A 22,651-nucleotide genomic window follows, 5' to 3' on the forward strand; every position below is an offset into this window, starting at 1 on the left:
GTCAGCGGGCTGGAAGTCCTTTCATTCTTTAGGCCACAAGGCTGGCATGGGAATGAAGCAGGGCCAGTGACAGCACTACCTTATCCAGGACTCAGGTCGAATTACTGAGAAAGAGGCACTTTCTATGAGTGAATTCTATTTGAAAATGAAGCCGGTACGGAGGAAAGCAGGATTTAAAAACAAGCCTATTCTAGACAATATTTGTGCCTGGATACAGCCATGCCTGAGGCTTACTTACCCCTCAAGCCAGCTGGACGTGGGGCTGTCTTTTCTGTAACAGAGTCCTGACTAATACAAACCTAGTGGGAGCCACAAATGAAAGATCCGGGACTAAGACCCCTGATCTTCAATCATTATTAAAAGTATAAAGAGGTACAAGGGGAGAAGGGCCTCTTAGTCTCAGTCTCCAGATCTGTGAGGTAGGGATAATCACCCCATCTCTCCCACCTCCGCTGCCTCTGGCTTACCAAACATCTCCGGGCCACCTGGCTGAAGCAGGATGCTGCAAGCCTGCTTTTCTGCCCCCAAGGACACTTTGAATGGAAGGCCAGGAAACAGTATACTTAATAGAAATACTCAGTATCAAAGAAAAATGACATCGGCCTGAAGCTGCTTCACAGAAAACTGGACTTGATGGAGACAACGGCAAGAAAGAAAGGAAAAGAGAGAGGGTGAGAGAGAAAGAAAGGGAGGAAGGAAGAGAGAAAATAAAGAGAAGAGAATGCGAGAAGGAAAGAAAGAAAAAACCTGACAATATCAGCAGTTATAGTTGGAGAATAGACATGGGAAAAAAATGAGTTAAACCTTTGCTGTAAATTTTCCACAGAAAAGGATAAACCCTGCTAAACCCATAAAAAAAAATAAAAAACTGGAGAAAATCACAAACATCTCATTGACCCATATAAAAACCTGCTTAACAAACTAAATAGACTTAGTGATAAACCTCTTTGGAAAATATTTTCTGGATGACATGATTCTGATAACATTCCTAAACATCCTGGGGATCACAACCTCCTGTGTACAGCCTAGGATCCTAGCCCTGCAGGCTGCATCCCGTTCTTTGAGAACCAGGAGTGCTGCCGAGAGAAGGAGCCCACGGCAGGCGCCCCACCTACTCACCGTGGTGATGAACCTGTACAGAGGTTGCCGTCTCTCTGTGTATTTGACCGTGATGGGGCTAAGGTCATAGCGGAACCAGATGGCGGGAATGATGCGGCCTGTGTGGCTGTAGGCTACGTACTCCTGGGGTGAAGGAAGAGAGAACGGGGATGTGAGAATCAGATGTATGAGCCATGTCTCATGGTGGGTGGGGGTTGGAATGCAGAGGGTCCCCCGCCAACCCCCAAGAATGGGCTTTCTTCTCTCCCTCTTGCCTGGAGCCAGACTCTACCAGTTCGTCTCACCCCTTTTCCTAGAAGCTCTGCTCTCAGTGTCTGGATGGGCAACATTCCTGGGGACATTTTCAACCCTTTTGGCTGCTTGGAAATTGACCGTATGACCTATGGAAGCTGCACCAGAATCAGAGAGCAAAGATGTAAAAGGACAGGTGTGATTTGGGCTCCATCTGAGTAAAGGTCTACTTCCCCCTTTAACTCCTGGGTATGCAAAACCCATTCATTTACTCATTGATTATTTTTTTTAGGTTTATTTATTTTGAGATAGAGAGAGAACAAATGTGAGTGGGGAGGGGCAGGGAGAGAGGGAGACAGAAAATCCTAAACAGGCTCCGTGCTGTCAGTGCAGAGCCCCACACGGGGCTCGATCCCATGAACTGTGAGATTATGACCTGAGCCCAAATCGAGACTCAGATGCCCAGCTGACTGAGTCACCCAGGCACCCCTACTCATTGATTGTTTACTGAGCACCTCTCCTGTGTGCTGGCACCCCTGCTGGCTGCTGGGGACTCTAAGGGTGGTAAGCCCTGCCCCATCCCCAGAGCAGGTTGTCAGGGGAGGTAGGTGTCACAATCTGGAAAGGATGCTGATGTAAAAGAGTATCTCCAATACTGTCACATTACGCACGCAGTGATACAGAGACATGGAGTGCTACAGGGCCAGGAACAAATGACCAATTCTCCCCAGGGTTTGTGGAAGGCTTAGTGAAGAGGGGGCATTCTAGGTCACACAGGACATCCTTGGGTGTGTGTGTGTGTGTGTGTGTGTGTGTGTGTGTGTGTGTGTGTAAGAGATATGAGCATAAAGGCCATGTAGGGAGTGGGCTTCTTCAAAGAAGGAACACAAACTGCAAAGAGAGAGGGACCCTAAAACAAGGCTTCCTGAGACAGCACCTGGCTGGGTAGGATTAGAAGGCGGCTAGGAGCTGAACTGATGTGTGTCCCCTCTGATCTGGGCATTTGCTGGACACTTCTGGGCTACTCTCATTCGTCTACAATAACTGTAGACTGGACTCAACCACAGGGGAGCCCCCAATCCCAAATGCTAGGCCCCAAGCTCTGAAGCTTCTCCAGGGATGATCCAAGACCACCCCCCCTCCTCCCCCCCACCCCCGCCCACTGATGGATTGCCATCGGCTCTGACAGGCACGGCCCTGTTTGTTCCCAGAGCAGGCTGGGGCCAAGGCCACAGAGAGAGCTGAGCAAGCTGTCCTGGCTGCTGGGTCTTTGCCAAAGCCTCGGGGGAAGGAGCCTTGGACAAAACAAGATGAGCTTTCTCCAGGGAGAGCTGATGGGGCAGGGTGACTGTCTGGGTCAAAGCCCAGAGATGAGGGATAGAGGAAAATAATGAAAAGTAGCAGCAGTAGGTACCATTTACCCAAAGCCTCCTTTGTGGACAAAGCAGTTTTCAAGACATTGCCTCATTTGATGGCAATCTTATCAGGTGCACCATCCTCATTTCACAAATGAGTAAACAGAGGCATAGAGCAGTTGGGTGACTTGTCCCAGGCCATACAACTAGCAAGTGACTGAGCCGGGTCTGAACCAGCAGTCTGCTCCAGCCCCACCTCTTCTGCTCAGACTGTGTCCACATTCTCCCAGCCACTGGATGTTGTCAGCACTTGACAGTTACAATGAGATGCCCTTCAAGAAACAGTGAGTGAAAGAAAGAGAACTCGCTTTGGAAAGTTACACCAGAACATCAGCACAGGGGCCCCAGGTTGCCCGGGAGAGAGCAGCTCTCAGACCAACAGACTCAAGGGCCCCTGTTCAGACTGAGTGGGTGATGGGATCAAGATGCCAGGCTCTGGAGCCAAAGGAGAACCTTGTTCTAGTCCCCACTTGGCCGCTTTGTAGCTCTATTAACTACATCTCAGTGCCTCAGTGGCCAAATCTGTAAAATGGGGACAAAACGGAGCTGTCACGGTGACTGAAAATGATGGTGGAGGTAGAGAGCTTAGCGTCATAGCTGACCCATAGCTAGTGCTCAGTAAATGGTAGCTACTACTCTATTATTATTAACTGAGCTAAACAATGCATCACCTATAAGGGGTTTAGCAGCCCTGGAACAGAAGAAAAAGGAGAGTCCTGGTGATAAAGGGATCCACTGGGGGTGCCTCAACTAACATGTTTCAAGCATTCATGTTCATTGGCAGGGTCAACTCTGGGGAGGCCAGAGGCTGTCTCAGCTTGAAACAACTGTCAGTCACCCTATTCTGCTGGCTCTGACCATGCTCTACTGCCCACCAAGGCCTACCTGCTTCTCCATGACTTTGAGTGCTGGGGTCCTAGGACGTTCCTGTTAACCGATGGCCAACAGGTATGATTCAAGGTCCTTGTGATCCTGGATAAAGTGCTTGTACCCTGAGAACCAGAGCATCTGTCGTGTGTTGACCTATCAGGATCCTGAGTCTAAAGGACTGGGGCCAGATGCAAGGCTCTTTCTCAACAGATCACATCCTATGTCCTGGTTAGATTTCCTCCCTTTGACTCTGAGACTGGCCTCTCATCTTTACCCAGGGACAGAACCTGGCCAGAGCAGCCACAGGAAAGGCCCCCAGATAGGACCCAGCGGGAATTCGCTCAGACACTTGTCGCCTCTGCTTTTGGCCAGCAGAGGGTGCAGTTGCACGCAGCTGGGCCCACCAACTGAGTACCTTGTTGGCCACCGTGTACTGGTAAGAGTACCGTTGCTTGCCGCTCTTGTCCTCGTAAACCGTGGGCACGATCTTCAAGATGTAGTCGTGGGAGGCGAGAGCTGCAGGAAGGACACAGCAGGATGAGGCAGGGGGACAGGCACTGACCAGCCGGCAGCTCTTTCTATGCCACTTCAATTCTAAACCTGCTTGGCATTGCTGGGAGGCTGTTTCCAAATTTTCATTGCCAAACAGCCCTTCTTCGTTTCCCCCGCTCTGGACACCAGGAATTGAGAGACTCCATCTATCAGGATCTTTACTCCTGCATTGTGTATGATATTAAAATTCTGGAAACAACCCAAGTGTCCATCAACAGGGCAACCGTTGAAAGGTGGGTGCTGCGAGAAGCCACGCCCCAAGAGGTATTGTTACACAAAAAGAACTAAGTTGCAGAATGGAGTGGATAACCTGTTTCCATGTACCGGGGGGCAGGGAAAACTCACTCTCTATGCAGGAAGGTATAGAATTTTCTAGAAAGACACCCAAGAAACCATTAGCAATTTTAGTCCCTGGGGAAGAAGGCAGGATTTGATAAAGATCACATTTCATTGTGCACCCCCTGGTCCTGTTTGAATATTGTTGCTTTTGAAGCAATAAAAGTTTCAAAAAGAAAGAGCCCACAAACCAGAAAAACAGTATTTATGAAGAATCCATTTCTTTCCCCATTTTCAGTGAACGGAAGATCAGTTCTCCCTCCGCCTGGCCCTGTCATATTCCACCCCGACCCACCACTGCTGGATGCGGGGAGGCTGCAGAGGGCAGGGACTGTGCCTTACTCATCTCTTGTCCCGGAACCCTGCACAGGGCCTGGCTCAGAGCGCACAGCGTCAAGTGCTTACTAAATGAATGAACGGATGGAGGGATGGCTGGCCGGCCAGAGGAATGAATGGAGAACAGATGAATCAGCTTCTGATAAGCATGAGGTAACCGGAATCAAACACGAGGCGGATAGAATGCTGGCCCAAAGCTGCCAAATGTCACCCAGGAAAGGTGTGAATTCCCTTGCACCTTCTGGGAGGTTCCGAGAAGCCCAAAGACCCTTCTGTGGTTGCCTTCTACAGTCTCAGGTCAGGGATCATGGATATAAAAGCGCACGGGAATTTAGCCTTGAGTTTTCGAATCCTGGTCTACTGGCTGAATCAGTTCTGGGTCCTTGGACTCCCTTGCTGTAAGAGGGTAGGGGGTGTAGATGACAGCCATGGCCTCTTCCTGCTAATACTGCATCTTGGTGAGAAAAGGGTAGTGCTTCCTGAATTGTCTTGAGACCTGAGCCCTCTGAAAACCTCAGAAAAGCCCTGCAGCTTCAGGTCTGAGCCCATGAAGATCCCAATACCCCCCTTTCTCAAACCTGCTGTGGTCCTCGGGTATCAGGAGCAGTAGAGTTACCCAGGATTTAAAAGGCAGACCCCTGGGCCTCACCCCTGGAGATCCCTGCTCAGTGGTTCTGGAGTGGGGCTCAGAATCTGCATTTGAGATACAGCGTTCCAGATGCCCATCACCCCAGGTTAAAAACTTGAGGGAAGGAAAGAGTGAACGCCTTATGAAAAATCACACTCGTGGAAGTTCTGTTACAATTTGTACAAAATACAGAGGATCCTAAAAAGAAAAACTAAAACCGCCCACAAATCCGCCATCCACAGAAAACCATGGGTTCACGTTCTTGCGTATAAACTGCTAGACTTATACATATATATATTCATGTCTTCCTAAAATTCGATCATACCGTACCTTTTTTCTAAGTACTAAACACCACAGATACCATTTTAGGCCCAAGACACAGAAGGTAAGCTCTGTAAGTGTTTCTTTTATTTGCTGCAAAATCCTCTAGCACAGGGCCTGGCACATAGTACGTCCTCAATAAACGTCTGCTGCCTGAATGCCAGCAGAGGTCTGACACATCATGGTCAGTGGCTGCACGCAACTCCCAGCGCAGCCCCGTAAATGTACTCAACCGACCCCCCCGACCCCATGGCTAGACACTGACGCTGTTCCTCATTTGCACTCTTGTAAACAATGACCTAATGAACATTATTTTCCTAAATCTGTGCACACTCTCTTAATTATTTCCTTAGCTTACTCTCCTATGAGTAGAAATGATGACTCAAACGCAATGACCATATTTAGGGCCTTTGATAGCCTTTGCCAAATGCCCACTAGAGACACCGCACCTAATTCCACCCACATGGATTCCTCGTCAGTGGACCCCCTCCAAGGGGCTGCTGGCTCCCACCTGATCCTGTCAGGCCCACGTACCCTTTCGCTCCCTCCCAACAGCTTATTATGGAAAAATTCAAACACAGAAAAAATGGGGAATCATATTATGAGCCCCACATACCTTATTCCCCAGGTTCGGCAATTAACAACACATGGCCGATTTTGCTTCATCCCTACCCTACTGTTCCCCCCCACCCCATTTTATTTTGAAGCAAATCCCAGACATCACATCAATTCATCCACAGATATTTTAGTTATGTCTCCATAAAAGATAAAGACTCTTAAAAAACAAAACACAACAACCACAATGTCATCGTCATGGCTAAAACATCGACAATCACTCCTCAGGAGGAAAACAGGTCACTCCAAGTGGGGGTTACTTTAGACAAGATGCTCAGGGAGGGCCTCTCGGAGGTGGTGGCTTTTGAGCGGAGACCTATATGACAGCCCTCAGTGGGAAGGTCTGGGAGCAGAGAGGGCAGGCAGCAAAGGCAAAGCCCTGGCAGGGACACCAAGCTGGAGGGCCGAGGGAAGGAAAAGCCAGCCCTACCCCTGGCTGCCTGTTGTCTGATCTAATGCATTTTCCTTCCCACGGAAGCCAGCCCGGGATGGCTTTCGTCACTAGCCCTGGGGCAGGCAGGGTTTTCTGCGCATACGCTCTGGTTCCTTTCCTCGCTCGGTTCTATTTCAATATCAGGCCGGCGAGGGGTCCATGCTAACTGCAAGTGCACGTGGATGGCCGCCTTGGGACGGCGCGCTGCCCTTACCCAGAACTGCAATGACTACACCATCACCCAAAGGATCATCACCCTCACTTACAATCAGACATTTGCATGAAAAGAAGGCACTGCTCACACTCATATGCTGCAGGAGGTGGCACGGAACGGGCGCGCACCCAGGGGGAAAGCAACGGGATAATGTAAATAAAGCAAAGACCGCAAATATCACAGGCATTACCGGAATGGTAAAAAACTAGAAAAAACTAGACAGACATTTTCCACGAGAAGACAATGCCTTAATAGAGCACAGCAGAGCTGCTAGATGGGCGACCATGCCTCTGTCACCACTGGAAAAACTGTACAAAAGTTGTGGTTAACGTAACAACGTCAAGTACAAAAATCAGAAGGTAAACTGCTGTCTACTTGCTTTGAAAAAATGACCTCCGCTGATGGACAAGGGTTCACGGGGACACGGAGAAATGAAAAGTGTGATTTGTTGTGGCGGGGGGGGGGGGGGGGGAAGGGTAGGTCATGGACAGCTGTTTTCTTTTGCATGAATTTCTGACTATCAGAGAGAACAGTGTATTTTAAGAAACAATGAGAAAAGCCTTATGGGTAAAAAAAAAAAGTGAGCTCAGGTGAGGAAATAAGTCAAGGTAACCTGTCTTGCAGGATCCAGCGGATGAATGCATTTAAGCAGATGCACCACCTGGACCCATTCTGTGCGTGCATCCGTGGCCCTACGTGTGTGCACGTGTGCATGTGTAGGCGTGTAAACATTCATTAGATGAGGCCACAGACAGGTGTGTACATACGTGTGTCAGCGTGTAAAGACATGGAGCCCTCTTTACTTAGGGCCAAGATGCCAGAATGCTGAGGGGGTAGACAGCTCAGGGAGGGGGCACTGGTGGGTGGGAAGGGCTCAACCAGGAGGAGAGTATGGGGTTGGGGGGCGGCCCAGGTGGTCAGACCTGACTGGGCCATCCACAGCCCTGTTCTCACAGTGCCACTGGAACCAAAATAAATCGTGGCTCTGCCAAGACTCCCTGTGGGATCTTAGGTGATTATATTGCCTAAGAACAATCATGTGGCATGAGAACAATAATGATGATAATAGCTGGTATTCACTGAGCACTTATGATGTTGCCTAGGGCTGTCACATACTTTCCCCCGGGGGGCACAGGTCCCCTCTTCTGTAAGACGGGGCTGGTTCCACCTTCCCCACAGGCCAGCTGTGGGAACGAACGAAGCATTAACGAGCAGAAGCATTAACAGCTCTGCTCACGGTGAGTGCTTGATAAATAAACGTTCCCTTCTTCTCCCCCTTTTCCCGCCCCCAGTCGGGATATGGGATACATACGGTTGGAGGTGAGTCTGTCTGCTCCCCCGAGAGCGTTGAAAGCTCCATGGACATTCTGGACCTGTGGAGAAGCACAGTGAGGGGGCTGACCTCAGAATGCCACCACCTCCAGGTATAGCCCTGGCCATGAGGGGATGGCCAGGTGCGACCTGGTTTAGGGACCTTACCCAGCATGGTCTGTCTCGTAGAGAAGCTGTGGGGAGCGAGAGAGAGACACGGGACGGGTCTGGCACCTGGCAGGCACCAGCTTGCTTCCCATCTTGGGTACCTCTAATGTGCCACTCTGTCCTGTGTACTTCTAGCCATCTCATTTAATGCCCCTAATGATGTACTGTTGACCCCATTTTACAGAAGAACAGACCAAGGCTTGGAGAAGCACTGAAACATGTCCAGCATCACACGGCTGATAACTGGCTGAGCCAAACCCCAAATTCAGGTAGGTATCTGACCTCAAGCCTGAGCTCTTTCCATCAAGGCACTCAGGAAATACAAGTACAGGTGAGTCTAGGTCCCAGCACACGCCTCCTGAGATCCTCTACAGCTCACAGTTCTCTGAGGACCCAGGGCTGCTGGCCTCACTGTATCTGCTACAGAGAACATGTAGCAGTTGGGCTGAAGGCCACACCCTACCTATTCCCTGATGATGAGGGGAAACCACGTCAGCCATAGGAAAGTCTAAAGCAGGGCAAGGCATGGGGCACATGGGGCATGCCACCATGGGCATGGTTAACAGGAGTTGCCAACGTAGACACGCTGGAGGGCTTCTTGGAGGCAGTGACACTGACACCCAGGAAAGTGGGAAGTTAATCAGGCAAGCAGCATGTGTGAAGGCATGAGCCTGGAGACTGAGGAATAAACAGAGGCCTGTGTGGCCCCAGAGGAAGGAGGTAAGAAGCAGGAAGTAGGGAGGTCAGAGAGGAGGTGAGAACAGGCTCCTGCAGAGAGGGCCACTTCAGGAACAGTGGGAAGTAGCTGGGTGGCCTGATCTTTGATCCTGGTCTCAGGTGGCTGACGTCTATCGAGCACTTAACAGAGCTGCATACCCTTAACAAGTCCAAAGAAAAGGAAAATCTGTCCAGTGCTGCCTTAGGGAATGACAATCTGACGACTTGGTTTCTAACCCAAGAAGATGGTGGTTATGGACACGAGAGCGAGAATGTTCCCTCCCACAGTCACGTGTCATGGTTTTATCTCACATTCATTTGTATGATCATTTGATTAACTTCTGTTTTCCCCTCTAGACTGTAGGTTCCACAAGAGCAGGGACCGTGCTTGTCCTCAGCAACGTGCACAAGGCACATCATGTGCCTAATAGGTGCTCAAGAAATATTTGTCGCATGGATGATGGGTAATGGATGGGTAGATGGAGCCTCAGTTGTTTTGGGTTTTTTCCACTTAAAGAAAATCCTATTTCCACCATAACCATGACCAAGAAGAAGGCTGCCCTGCTCTGTCCACAGCACACAACAACACAAGACTGCCCCCTCTCCTACCCATCTGTCCCCTTCCTTTCTCCCTGCTACCCAGCCTCAGTCCGCGCCCTGGCTCCCCTGGCCCTGGCTGCAGCCCTTCCGTCACCTCCACTCTGGCCTCACGGCCATCCTCCACACAGCAGGAGGGTGCTCTAACACACCAACCTGCCCGAATCTAGTAAAACTCAGCTCTCTGCTCCCATCCCAGGACACTTCCGCACCCTCTCTGCCAACTCCGAGGAGCGCTCACTTCCCAGGCTTCATTACAGAACACCATTCTGACGATGTGGACACCTGCTGATTCATTTTTTCTAAAATAACCTTGCGGCTCTTTTATATGAAAATGACCGACTGGGCGTGTCATAGAGTGGGAGATGTGGGAGATGCCCCTTTGCCCATGAGACTTCCCTGTGAGCCTGGCCAAATCCTCACTCTCAGGGCTTGACTTACATGTCACCTGAGAGGTCACCTCCCTGACCTCCCAGGCTGGGAGGTACCCTGTCCCTGCTCCCATATCACTGCCCAGAATCCTCTGCCTCTCTTGTCCTTAGCCCTCCTTGTCCTATATCATCATGTTTATTTGTTTGATCTTTTCTTCTTTTGAGAGCAAGAACCCTGTATTGTTTACCCATCATGTAGCCCCGGGGCCTGGCACAGAGCAGAAATTTCAAGAGGGTCTGATGGATCCATGGCTATATGGGGCACAGTGACAGAAGACCTGGGGCCAGACATATCTGGTTTCTTAGAAGCTGTGTGACCTTGGGCAAGCTACTGAATCCCTCTGACCCAGTTTTCTCATCAGGAAAAATAAATGCATCCAGTATCCTTGAGGGGAGTTTTTGTGAGGATTCAACAAGATGTCATCTGTAATGTTGCTCTCTAGGTAAGAAAGTTCAGGCTTCCGGGGTCAAAACCTCCCACAGGGAAGGAGTGTGGTGTGGTACAAAGACTGGGTTTGAACTCTGCCTGTGCAGAGCTGAGTGACCCTGGACTCACGACTCCACGTGTCAGTTTCCTCCTGTGTCCACTAGAGTTCACAGAGACCACCCTCCCAGGGCTGTGGTGCAGATTTGGTGAGCTGGTGGGTGCAAAGGCAGCTAAGAGACTGCCCAACACCTAGTATATGGAGGGCCCACTGCCTACTACATGCTTGTGGTTTGTTAGCTACTGTCCCACTGGGGGTGGTGACCACCCCACATCCTGTCTCCTTCATGGCCGTGTGAGCCCCTCAAGGGCTGGCAGCATGCCTTTTTTTTTTTGTTTAATTTTTTAATGTTTGTTTATTTCTGAGAGACAGAGTGTGAGCAGGGGAGGGGCAGAGAGAGAGGGAGACACAGAATCTGAAGCAGGCTCCAGGCTCTGAGCTGTCAGCACAGAGCCTGATGCGGGGCCTGAGCCCACAAACCGCGAGATCATGACCTGAGCCGAAGTCGGACGCTTAACCGACTGAGCCACCCCGACGCCCCAGGGCTGGCAGCATGCTTTATCTTGCAGGGCCTGGTGCAGAGTGAGGGTACAAATAGCAACAACAGTGGTAATAGCTCATTTCACTGACCACTTACTCTGTGCCTGGCACTGTTCTAAGGGCTTTGTGTGCATGAATTTGTTTTATCTCCACTACAATCCTATCAGGCGGGTACTATTACTGACCCCATTTTACAGATGGGATAACTGAGGCCCACCAGGACTAAATACTTTATCCAAGGTCACACAACTAGTAAGTGGTGGAGCCACGATTTGAATCCAGAAAGACAGGCTGGGAACCTCCGCACGACAACCCCCTGAATGGAGAGATGGGATGATATGCGTGGTGAACCCTGTGTGAAGTGAGTCCATAGTCCTGGGGCAGGCCGAGTGTGTAGTTAGGGAGTCTGGCTCATGGCATTCAGGGAGGCCAGGATTTCTCTGTTCCTAAGCCCTATCTCCAAGAGGAAAAATCTCTGTGATTTCCAAAGGGACTGGAAAGGTGATGATTGGGCCACTCAGGCCAGGCACAAGGGGCCACGTGCAGTGGAGAGAGAAGGTGTGAGCATGCACACGTGCTTAAGGGGCAGTGTGCACTCAAGAGGGTGCATGGGGACGCAGAACCAGCAGTGTAGCCTGAAACCAGACTGTTGATTCAAACTCAGGCTCTGTGACAGACTGCACCCTCCCTGTGCCTCAATTTCCTCACCTGTAAAATGGAGAAAATAAAGTACCCACCTCTTGGGCTGCTAAGCATGAAGAAGGTCATGCTTATAAAGAACAGTGCTTGGCAGGTTCACGTGAGTGGGGCAGTGCAGGCACGAGCGTGTATGTGAGACCTTCCAACGTGGGTGAGTCTGCGCACTTCCGGGTGGTCTGGGTGAGCTGTGTTTGTGCAAGGGTCTGAGTGTGTGTCCATCTGGTATGTGTGCTTAGGGATGGATCTTAGGGTGTACGTAGGAGCACAGGTATGTCTGGGCATACCTTTCAGTGTGTGTGATGCGTGTGTGCATATAAGTGGCATAATGTTGTGTGTGCTGGGCTTGCGGGCCTGTGTGAGCCCCATGTGCACACCACCATTCCTGGAGGGACCCCACCCCCCAGCACCCTCAACCAGGATCCGGGATTCTCATCAAACAAGGCTTGGGGGCAGGACCTGGGGTCCCGATCCCAGCACTGTGGCTGGAGCAATGACTTCCCCGCTCTGAGCCTCAATTCCAGAATCCACCTTTAGGACCACGGTGAGCGGTAGAATAAAGAAAGAACATCCAAGCTCCCCTGCCTGAGGCTGGTAGAGAGTGGGGGGGGGGGGGGGGCACGCCTGTGTTCCGTCCCCTCACACTGCTGCCATGGGTAGGGAGCTGCTGGGCCAGGCCCGCTGAAGGCGGCCCTCTCCATCATAACAAGGACTGTCAGAAGGCTTTGTCCACTGTGTTACCCCTATTTAGTGGGCGTGGGTACTGGGCTGGAAGGCAGAAAGGGCCACAGAGGGGAGCGGGCCGGACTCTGGCATCAAACAGATCTGCTGGCAGACCCTGGACAAAAGGCTTCTCTGGGCCCAGTTCCATGACTGTAACATGCGGTGCCTCCTTGTGCCTCATAAGGCTGTGCCAGCACGGAGAAAGCACCAGCACTTAGTACTTGCTCATGAAAAGCAAGACCCTTTCCCCAGCCTCCAGGTCTCAACCCAAGGTTCCAAGTCCAGTGCACTGTCAATAAAACTGCAGTCGCACGCCCAGAAGGAATGATACAGAGGAGCTGTTTGACGGAGCAGAGACTCAGAGGAGGTGACCCCTCTACACGTCATCTCTCTGTGCCCAGAGAGGACCAGAAGGCTCCGGGTGACACAGCCGCCTCGCTGTACGCCCACCCCAGTCATGTCACCTTGAGTGTGCCCTGCTCACCTGCAGTGTGTCCCCAAAGGAGAGCTTGTGGATGACATGGGTCATGTCCGGGTTCTGTGGCTGGGCTGTAGCACTGTGTGTAGACACGTGGAAGTTGCCTGGGACCTGGGGGGAGAGATACAGGTTTCAGGAGTGTCGTTGGCTGCCGCAGAGGGTGGGCTGCAGGTCTTCACTCTGGTATCGGACAGATCTGGATTTGGATCCCAGCCTGGTCCAAGCCATGGGACTCTGAAGGAGCCGCCACCCTTCCCTGAGCCTCAGGTTCCTCATCCGTAGAATGGGCGCGGTAGCAGAAGCTACCCGAGGGGGCTGCTGGGATTATGGGAGGAGGAAATACATGTGAGGCATCCAGCTGGGCCCCTGGCACAGGCCAGAGCTCGAAATGGCAGCTGCCCACCAACTTCCTGGCTGTCGGCCCCAGAGCAGGTTGAGGCCCACGGACCAACCGAACCTGCTCAAAATCCAAATCAACACCACCGTTCACCCCAATTTTCCCCATCACCTTAGGCTGGGGGATCCTTGAAGGCACGGCTGTGGTGGCCTCCTCTCCTCCCTGGGCCTTGAGGCCCTGGCAGAGCACAGCCCAGGAGAGGCACTGATACCCTGTGACCGGGACCTCCCTGGGTTCTGCTGGGGCATCTCTGTTGCACTAAAAGGCCCCTCCTCCACCAAGCTACTCAGGCCAAGCCCTTGGGATCATCCTGGCCCCCTACCTTTCCCTCACACCTGGCCTCCTGCTCACCAGGAAAGGCTGTCCGCTCCACCCTCACGGCATGTAGCACCTGACCTTCTCAAGCCTCCAGTGCTCCCCTGGGGCAGCTTCCTCACTGGGCCCCCAGCTTGCACCCTTGGCACCCACAGGCCCTCCCCCAACAACAGCCAGAGGGGTCCTTTTGAACCCTACCTCTGATCGTGTCACTCCTCTGCTCACAACCTCCTTTGTGTACTCCCTCTGGCCGGGAACGGCCTACCGTGGAGGTCCTACCTCGGTCCTTCGTACTTGTGACCCTTTCCTGGAACCCTCTTTGACATGGCTCTCCCCTCCCTGTTTTCCCTCAGGCCTCTGCTCCGGGAGCCCCCTGACCCCGACTCCCCAAACCTTTGGCCTGCTAAAGCACTCAGCAGCACCTGCCACCGTATCTTTATCTCGTTCTATTCTGCTTCCTCACCGGGGAACGTAAGCTCCACGCTGGTAGGGAGTTGTGTCTGATTTGCTCTGCACTCCCCAGACCCTGGTAGATGCGTACTACATTAGGTACTGGATGAATGAACAAACCAAAGAAAGACATTAGTTCTTAAAATAGCATTTGTGGGGCACCTGGGTGACACTGTCAGTTAAGTGTCTGACTCTTGATCTCGGCTCAGGTCATGATCTCACGGTTCATGAGATGGAGCCCCGCACCGGGCTCTGTGCTGATGGTGCAGAGCCTGCTTCGGATCCTGTCTCTCCTTCTCTCTGCCCCTCCCCCACTTGTGCTCGCCCGCTTGTGCTCTCTCGTGCGCGTTCTCTCTCTCAAAATAAATAAACATTGAAAAACTGTTCTAAATAAAAAGTAAATAAATTCTGGAAATAGCATTTTTGATTGTGACATCTGGTAATTTCTATTTTACAGAAAAGAAAACTAAGGCTCGGAACAGTGAAGACACTTGCTAAGAAACATGCCAAGAGCTGTGGTTTGAACTCAGGGATGCTGGCCTCCAGACTCGGCACACTGAAGCTGGACATGATACTCCCTCCCGCCATTTACCTCAGCAGCCCTGGGTTGATGGCCACACGTAGCCATCCTTTGGGACGTGCTGGTTTTGGGAAGACAGCCCAGACAAGAACCTGACCCTGGACGAGCCTCTGGCCTGTGGTGACACAGGTTTGGAACAGAAAATGAGACTGCGTGACCCACACCGGACCAGAGAGATGTAGACCGTGGGGGCCGTGGGGAGGGCCCCCAACTCAGTTGGGAGTGTTCCGAGAGGGCTTCTCAGCAGAAAGGACCCTGTTGTGCTAAGGTTGTAAAAATGAGTCTGCAGTACTCAGGAAGAGGGGGAAAGGCATCAGAGCTGATGGGTCAGCATGACGAGTACGGAGGTCAGAAACTGCCCGGTTGGTGGGCACGTGTAAGGAACTAGAACGGTCTGCAGGGGTGGTAGTGGCAGAAAATAAAGAGGCATAAGAGGGAGATGGGGCGGTTCAGTAAAGGCCCCAAATGCCATGCTGAAAAACGCAGTGTATTTTATTCCAGTTCAACGAACTGCATCAGAGGAAGGAATATGGCTTAGAGCTTCCGGCTAAGCAGCAGTCCATCAAAGTCTGCTTGTTTGGTAAGCATGCCTGTTCCGAACACAAAGCTGTGGGCTTCTCATAGAAGTATTCCTGTCCTCACTAGGGCCTGGGCTTTGGACTCACCTGGAAGGTACCAGGCTGACAGGGTACGGCCTGGCCTCGGCTCACAGGTGAGGTTAGAACGGAGCCTGAGACGTGGGCCTCAGGGGCCCAATTACCCGTGGTAGAATAGCAGCTGAGCTCCACACTCCAGTCCAGCCCCACTTCTCAGCTGGGGCGCCTTGGGCAAGGTCAGTAACCTGTGTGCCTCAGTTTCCCCATCAGCAAGATGGAGACGCTAGCTGCAAAAGGTTACTGAGAGGATTAAACAAAGTGGGGAGTGCAAAGCCAATGGCAGCTGTTACTGGGCTGGGTTCCTAGCACGAACGTGTTTGTCATCAGAGCCAGGACAGAAGAACCCTCCTGGAAGACAGAACCACATGTACACAGGCAGGGCATGGGGAAAAGCCCACTGTATCTTTTTTTTTTTTTTTTTTAAATTTTTTTTTTTTAACGTTTATTTATTTTTGAGACAGAGACAGAGCATGAACGGGGGGAGGGGCAGAGAGAGAGGGAGACACAGAATCAGAAACAGGCTCCAGGCTCTGAGCCATCAGCCCAGAGCCCGACGCGGGGCTCGAACTCACGGACCGCAAGATCGTGACCTGGCTGAAGTCGGCCGCTTAACCAACTGCGCCACCCAGGCGCCCCAAGCCCACTGTATCTTAAAAAAATGTTTAAACTTTATTTTTACTTATATAAATAAATTATACATTTATATTATAAAAAAAAGCACATGATCGGGGGGCCTGGGTGGCTCAGTCAGTGAAGCATCCGACTTGGGCTCATGATCTCACAGTTCATGAGTTCGAGCCTCGTGTCGGGCTCTGTGCTGAAAGCTCAGAGCCTGGAGCCTTCTTCAGATTCTATGGCCCTCTCTCTCTCTCTCTCTCTGCCTCTCCCCCACTCTGTGTTTCTCTCTCTCAAAAATAAAAAAAAAAAACATTAAAACAAAAATTAGAAGAAAAAAAAGGCACATGATCAAGTGAGGACTAAAGGTCCCGTTGTCTATCACCTCTGGAAGAAACCAATAGCGTCCAGCACGTGTCCTTTGGCGTTCTTCCCTGAAGTGAGTGACACGGGGCCTCCGGTGGGCAGAGTTCAGAATGGGGTTTGGAGGCTGGGCCTCACGCTCCCAGAGTGAAGTGAGTCAAGGAGGCTGGCTCCGGCGCCATCTGCCACCCGCTGCCTCCCCCCGAGGCTGTGACTCAGTGACCCACTCCCCCTCCACAAGGAATCCATCACAGGTGGCTGACTCATGCCAGCACACGCTGGGCTGAAGAAAGAAACAACGACGCTTTTAGAGCCTGTGACTTAGGAACCTACGTCAGTGTCTCTGATAGATTTTAGAAGCATATAGATGGAGCCAGGCCCCAAACCCGGGCCCATCCTGCCCTCCTCCTGGGGGCTGGCTGATTAAGCGAGGAGTCTGGGCTGCTGGGGGCTGCCGGGGCAGCCTGGAACACTCGAACTTGGACATCTGACTGCTGGCCAACTTCCTGATGGACAGATAAGGAAGCCATGGGGCAAGTGTAAGCCTGATGCTGGGAGATAAAGGGGTGGGGGCCAGCTACTAACCTCACCCATCATCAGGGCACACCGTCACGCTGGCTTTCTTGTCTGAGCACTGCCTGACTGAGAGCTCCTAGGAGGCAGGAACCCTGAACACAGGCAGAGTGGGAGTCTCCACTCCCTGCAAGGGTACGAGGACAGAGGGTGGCCTGAGCTGTGACCTGGAGTGAATGGACACCAGCGGTCACAGCTCGTGTGACCAAGATGCTGCCAAGAAGAAGCAACAGGGGGGCGTAGGGGGAGAGCAGGGGCCCGGTGCCAGGCTGCCTGGGTTCAAAACCTACTTAATCTCTTTGGCCTCCGTTTCCTCAGAGCTGCTGCAAGGAGTAAGTAGGTTAATACAGGAAAGGGCCAGGTAAGAACCCAATCGGTGGTAGCCATAAGGCAAGGGCCAGCTTCACGCTTTCCTAGAATCCCTGGCCCTCGCCAGCCAGAGAAGAGCAATTTCTTGAACGCCGTCCACGCACATTTTAGGAGCACACCTGCACCCAGGTGACAGAGGGTGCCAGCTGATGAGATCACGGATGCTCCCACTGATGGGAGATAAAGCAGGCCAGGGAAAGGGCACCGAGGCTTGTTCCCATCCCCACAGAGTTAAGTGCTTTGTATTTTATTAAAAAAAATTTTTTTTAAATGTTTATTCATTTTTGAGAGAGAGAGAGAGAGAGAAAGCGGGCAAGGGGCAGAAAGCGAGGGAGACACAGAATCTGAAGCAGGCTCTAGGCTCTGAGCTGTCAGCACAGAGCCTGACATGGGGCTCGAACCCATGAACCGTGAGATCACGACCTGAGCTGAAGTCGGACGCTTAACTGACTGAGCCACCCAGGCGCCCCAAATGCTTTGTATTTTAATTTGCTCATGTCTTACAATCTGTGAGGGCAGTATTATTATCCCCATTTTACAGATGCGTAAACTGAAGCTTAGAGAGGCTAAACTGCCCAGAGTCATTCATTCAATCAGTGAGCACGGTAGCCAGGATTCTCGACCACAGATAGGTCTGACCCCAAAGAGCAAGTCCCACTCCCCACTCTGGGGGCCCCACCAAAGCCCATCTGAGGGGAGCTGACCACAGCCTGGGCGTGTTTGCTAAGGGGGGAGGAGGGTGCGGTGCTGGGCTATCTCCTGGGTGGTGTTTCTCCTGTGTCCATCCCGGGCTGGGTGCCAAAATGGCCCCTTCTCGTTCACTGTCTGGGGCATAAATATTTGTTTAAGCCAGGTGATCATAATACCCCTGAGGGGAGGCTCCCACAACCGGGACTGTGTGTGTGTGTGTTCATCCTCAACCGTCACCCCTCAGACAGGCCTCCCCTTACACCCCAGTCTCAGTGGTTTCTCTCCCTTATTCTCCACCCTAACACCCTCTTCATTCTCTTCACGGCTGCTTTACCAAAACCGCAATTTGCTTGTTTGAGTGTTTACCTGTGGGGTGGCTACCACCCCATAATAGACCACAGTGCCATCAAGGTCAGGGACCATGATCGTTCCTTCTAGCACTGCATCCCAGTGCCAAGTGTGGAGCCAGGCACAAAGCACTCAATAGCATGATGTATGAATGAATCAGCAAGGGGCGGGACGCAATGGTCCAAAGAAGTCAAGAAGTGAAATGGGGGTCAGAGGAGAGGGAAGGAGGGACTCCCCGGAGGGACCCACGTCAACGAGGTCTGTGGAAGAGCAGCAGTTCTCCAGGCACGGCAAGAGCCTAGGCCTACCACCAACTCGCCTATCTCCCTGCGTGCCCACACGCCCGCCCGCCCTCCCTCCTCTCCAAGGCCGCCTCTCCAGCCCGCTGCTCTCTCCCACGTCATTGGTGTCCCCTGCAGCTCCCAGGTCAGTCACCCCACCCACGCAGCACTGGCCCTTCCCCTTTGATCCATGTTCTCTTCTAGATTCTAGGGCCCGCCTAGGCCTGGTTCCCTCCTACCTGCCTGGCGGCTCCTTCTCCTACCTTTCATCACCCCCCTCTCATCTCCCCACTCCTCAACGCTGGAGCGTATCAGAAATCAGTCCTGAGGGGCGCCTGGGTGGCGCAGCCGGTTAAGCGTCCGACTTCAGCCAGGTCACGATCTCGCGGTCCGTGAGTTCGAGCCCCGCGTTGGGCTCTGGGCTGATGGCTCGGAGCCTGGAGCCTGTTTCCGGTTCTGTGTCTCCCTCTCTCTCTGCCCCTCCCCCGTTCATGCTCTGTCTCTCTCTGTCCCAAAAATAAATAAATGTTGCAGCTACTCCCAAAAGGAGTACTTTAAAAAAAAAAAAAAAAAAAGAAATCAGTCCTGAAACCACATTTGCATCAAGACTTTGGGTTCTTGCACTTTGGTGCCACAGGCCCTTTGCCAGTCCGGTGACACGTGTTTTAAATGTTTAAGATGTGTTGAATGTATCCAATACATAGGATTATGGAGGAAAGAAATGATATGTAAGCAGTAATTAAAATACGAAAAAACATACTTAAATAGGCTTCTTTATTACCACAGCAAATAATAAGACCTGGTCACAGGTCAACTGATCACTCTGATTTCAAAGTAGTGATGAATGTAAATAGTATCTCAAAATTATCTGCAACTATTTTAATGTGATATAAATATCGGCAATTTATTGGTGACAAGTCACGGGTGCTGCTAAGGCTACTATGGTTTGTAGCCAACGTTCATCATAGGAGAAAATGCTGAATTTGAGTCAGAGCTTCATAAAAATCAACGTGTCATTTTTTTCCCCCATGCAAGTTCATAGACCCCTTGGATTCAGTCTACACTCCCTGGGGTGTCAGTGAACTCCAGGTTTGGAAAAATTTCTATACCTTCTCTCTGGATAGTTTAGCTTAGGCCAATAATCCGCAAACATTCGTGGCATTGGAATCCCCTGGAAGGCTCGTTATAACACAGATTAGGGGGGGTCTGAAGCGGGGCCTGAAAATCTGCATTCCTAGTAAGTTCTGAGGTGGTACTGATGCTGTTGGTCTGGGAGCCTACTCTGAGTAGCGATGATGGAGACCTAGGACCCCAACATCATCTATTCACTGATGACCCCCCCCCCCACGTTTACATTCCGGCTCAGAACACTCTCCCGAACCCCAGAAACACACCTCCGATGTAGTACCTCTGGGAGGAATCCCAAATGAAACACATCCAGAATTGAACTACAGCTTCCCAGCCCTACTGCCCACAGAATCCATATCCAGAAAATGGGACCCTCTGCTTGTCCAGACAAAAACCTAAGAGGTTTCTTTGATTCCACTCTTGCCCTCACTACCCATATCCAACCGATCGGCAAGTCTCGTTGACTGCACATCCCTAATCTGGCCACTTCTCTCCAACTCCACTGCACACCCAGTGACCATGACCTCTGCTCTTGGCCCCTCCAGTGTGCTCCCTGCACAGCTATCACCATGAGCTTTCTAAAGTTTTGCAGTCCAACAGAACTTTCTCTGGTGATGAAAATGTTATGTAGCATTAATATGGTAGTCACTAGTCTCACGTGGCTATTAAGTACTTGAAATGTGACTAGTGAGACTGAAGGACTGAATATTTCACTTTACTTAATTTTAATGAATTCAAATTTAAATAGCATCACGTGGCTAATGGCTACCATACTGGTATAGTATAGGTCTTTATTTTTTTTTAACTTTTTGAGAGCACGTACACACGTGCATGTGAGCAGAGGAGGGGCAAAGGGAGAGGGAGGGAGAGAGAGAAAGGGAGAGAGAGGGAATCTCAAGCAGTGGAGAGGAGAGGCCCCGAGACTACGTGGGAAGAGACAGGTCCAGTCACACCAATGTCCCAGCCCAGTCTTGCAGCCACTCAGCAGGAATTGTGGGAAGGGAGGGCACATGCCCTGTCGAAAGGGGCAGCTCCAGATGTCTGTTGACAATGGGATGTGTCCCCAGTGTGGCTAGAGCCTCTGACTTTGAAAATCTGGAACTCTGGGCTCCCAGTCTTTAGCTATTGGCTCTGACGTGTTTGAATGCTATACAGGACAAACGTAACTTGTCTTTGGGTTGGGTGTGGCCAGTGAGCTTGCAATGTCTGATTCAGATGTCGGGGACCAGAGGAAGGGTGTTCTGAGCAAAGGCTACAAGAGGGCAAGCAGAAGCCAGGAGTGGCCAATGGCTCAGTCTGGCTGGGACCGGGAATGTGAGTTATGGAACACGGGAGACAGCTGTGTGATCTTGGGCAAGACACTCAACCGCTCTGGGCGTCCGTTTCCTCATCTGTAAAATGGTGCCACCTCACAGAGCTATTTTTGCAAGGCTCCGCTGTGATTAATACATAAGAAGAGCTGAAAAGGGTGCAGCGTGTGTGGAGCCAAGGTTGCTGGCTCCCGCCAGGGTTCCCTCGTACTCCCAAATGCACTGTGCTCACATCCTCGACTCAGGATCTGAAGTTCCTGGTTCTAGCAACAAAACCACAGTAACACCTGAACGGTCCTTTGGGGGCCTACCAGCTACTTTCAAATGCACCCCAATCTCGCTCCTCCCCTGCTTTATTCCTCGTCACATCACCACCCACCAAAATGCTTTTCAGTTAGCATGCTGTCTATATCCCCCTACTAGCACAGGAGCTCCGACAGCGCGGGAACTCTGCCCACCTACCCCGTTCCGTTCCGTGCCACCTCCTCAGAGTGGCCCCAGAGCTGACACAGAAGGTGTCCAATAAACGTTTTTCGAATGAATGTGTGATAGCTCATTTAATCCTCATGCAAACTTTGGGAGCTGGGTGGTATCATTCTATTATTACCATCATCATATCCTCACCCTAAAGACGTAAAAACAGGCTATGATGGGTGGAGTGACTCAGAGGGCGCTGCTTGGCCAAGAGGGGGTAGAGCCGGGATGCACACTCAGGGCTCAGGACTGCAAATCCCATGGTCTTCTTAACGGCCGCTCCCTTCCCCGGCGGGAGGAAGAGCAGCCCCTTCCTGAACCAGCCAGTGGGGGCTCCGTGCCTCTGGGAGCCTGGAACCCTCACCCAGAATCTCAGCAGGAAATGCTGCCGGCCACCCTGATGCTTGTCAGGCCCTGGCTGGGGGGGAGGCTGAATGAGCGCATAGCTCTGAACACCCGGATTCTGGGACGAAGGGGACCGAAGGGATGGGGAGTGGGGAAAAGGGGCCCGTGCAGGGTCTCCGTACCTTGTTGATGCTGAACTGCCCCTCAAAGCGGCAGCCGGCCCCGTTGTTCAGTGGGATCTTCATCGAGTTGTCAATGTGCCCCACCTCATGCCTGCCCATCTCATCCTGTATGTCCAGTCCGACCACTGCAGGGGCCAAGGAGAGGAGAGAGTCACAAACACCCAGAGAAATGGGGATGGGGCCCAGTGCTTCATCCCTGGACCCCCTCCTCTCATCTACTCCATGGACAGGTGGGCCCTGGGCCTTCCAGGCACCCACAGCCTAGGGCCCAGAGCCACAGAGAGGAAGGCAGCCAGCAAGGCTGGACTGAAAGGGAGCAAGCCCACAAGGTCCCTGCCACTGCCTGAGGCTGCAAAGGA

At 51.9% G+C, this 22,651-nt stretch overlaps 1 protein-coding gene across 3 annotated transcripts in view; it reads right to left on the minus strand.

Annotated features, from left to right (window-relative positions):
* The window catches only part of ERGIC1 (endoplasmic reticulum-golgi intermediate compartment 1), a 103,673-nt gene that overhangs the window by 11,760 nt on the left and 69,262 nt on the right, over nt 1-22,651 (minus strand). For all 3 annotated transcript variants that reach the window (XM_047091119.1, XM_047091130.1, XM_047091140.1), the window contains 5 exons: nt 22,293-22,417; nt 13,223-13,327; nt 8,383-8,443; nt 4,051-4,151; nt 1,120-1,242 (listed from right to left, as the gene is read on the minus strand). In XM_047091119.1, the coding sequence (XP_046947075.1) occupies nt 1,120-1,242; nt 4,051-4,151; nt 8,383-8,443; nt 13,223-13,327; nt 22,293-22,417 (515 nt within the window). The remainder of the gene's footprint in view (nt 1-1,119; nt 1,243-4,050; nt 4,152-8,382; nt 8,444-13,222; nt 13,328-22,292; nt 22,418-22,651) is intronic.

This window comes from Lynx rufus, unplaced genomic scaffold (assembly GCF_022079265.1).
Source record: "Lynx rufus isolate CCGP_SWC_20201006 ecotype Redwood Valley unplaced genomic scaffold, mLynRuf1.p SCAF_1, whole genome shotgun sequence".
NCBI classification, from domain to species: Eukaryota; Metazoa; Chordata; class Mammalia; order Carnivora; family Felidae; genus Lynx; species Lynx rufus.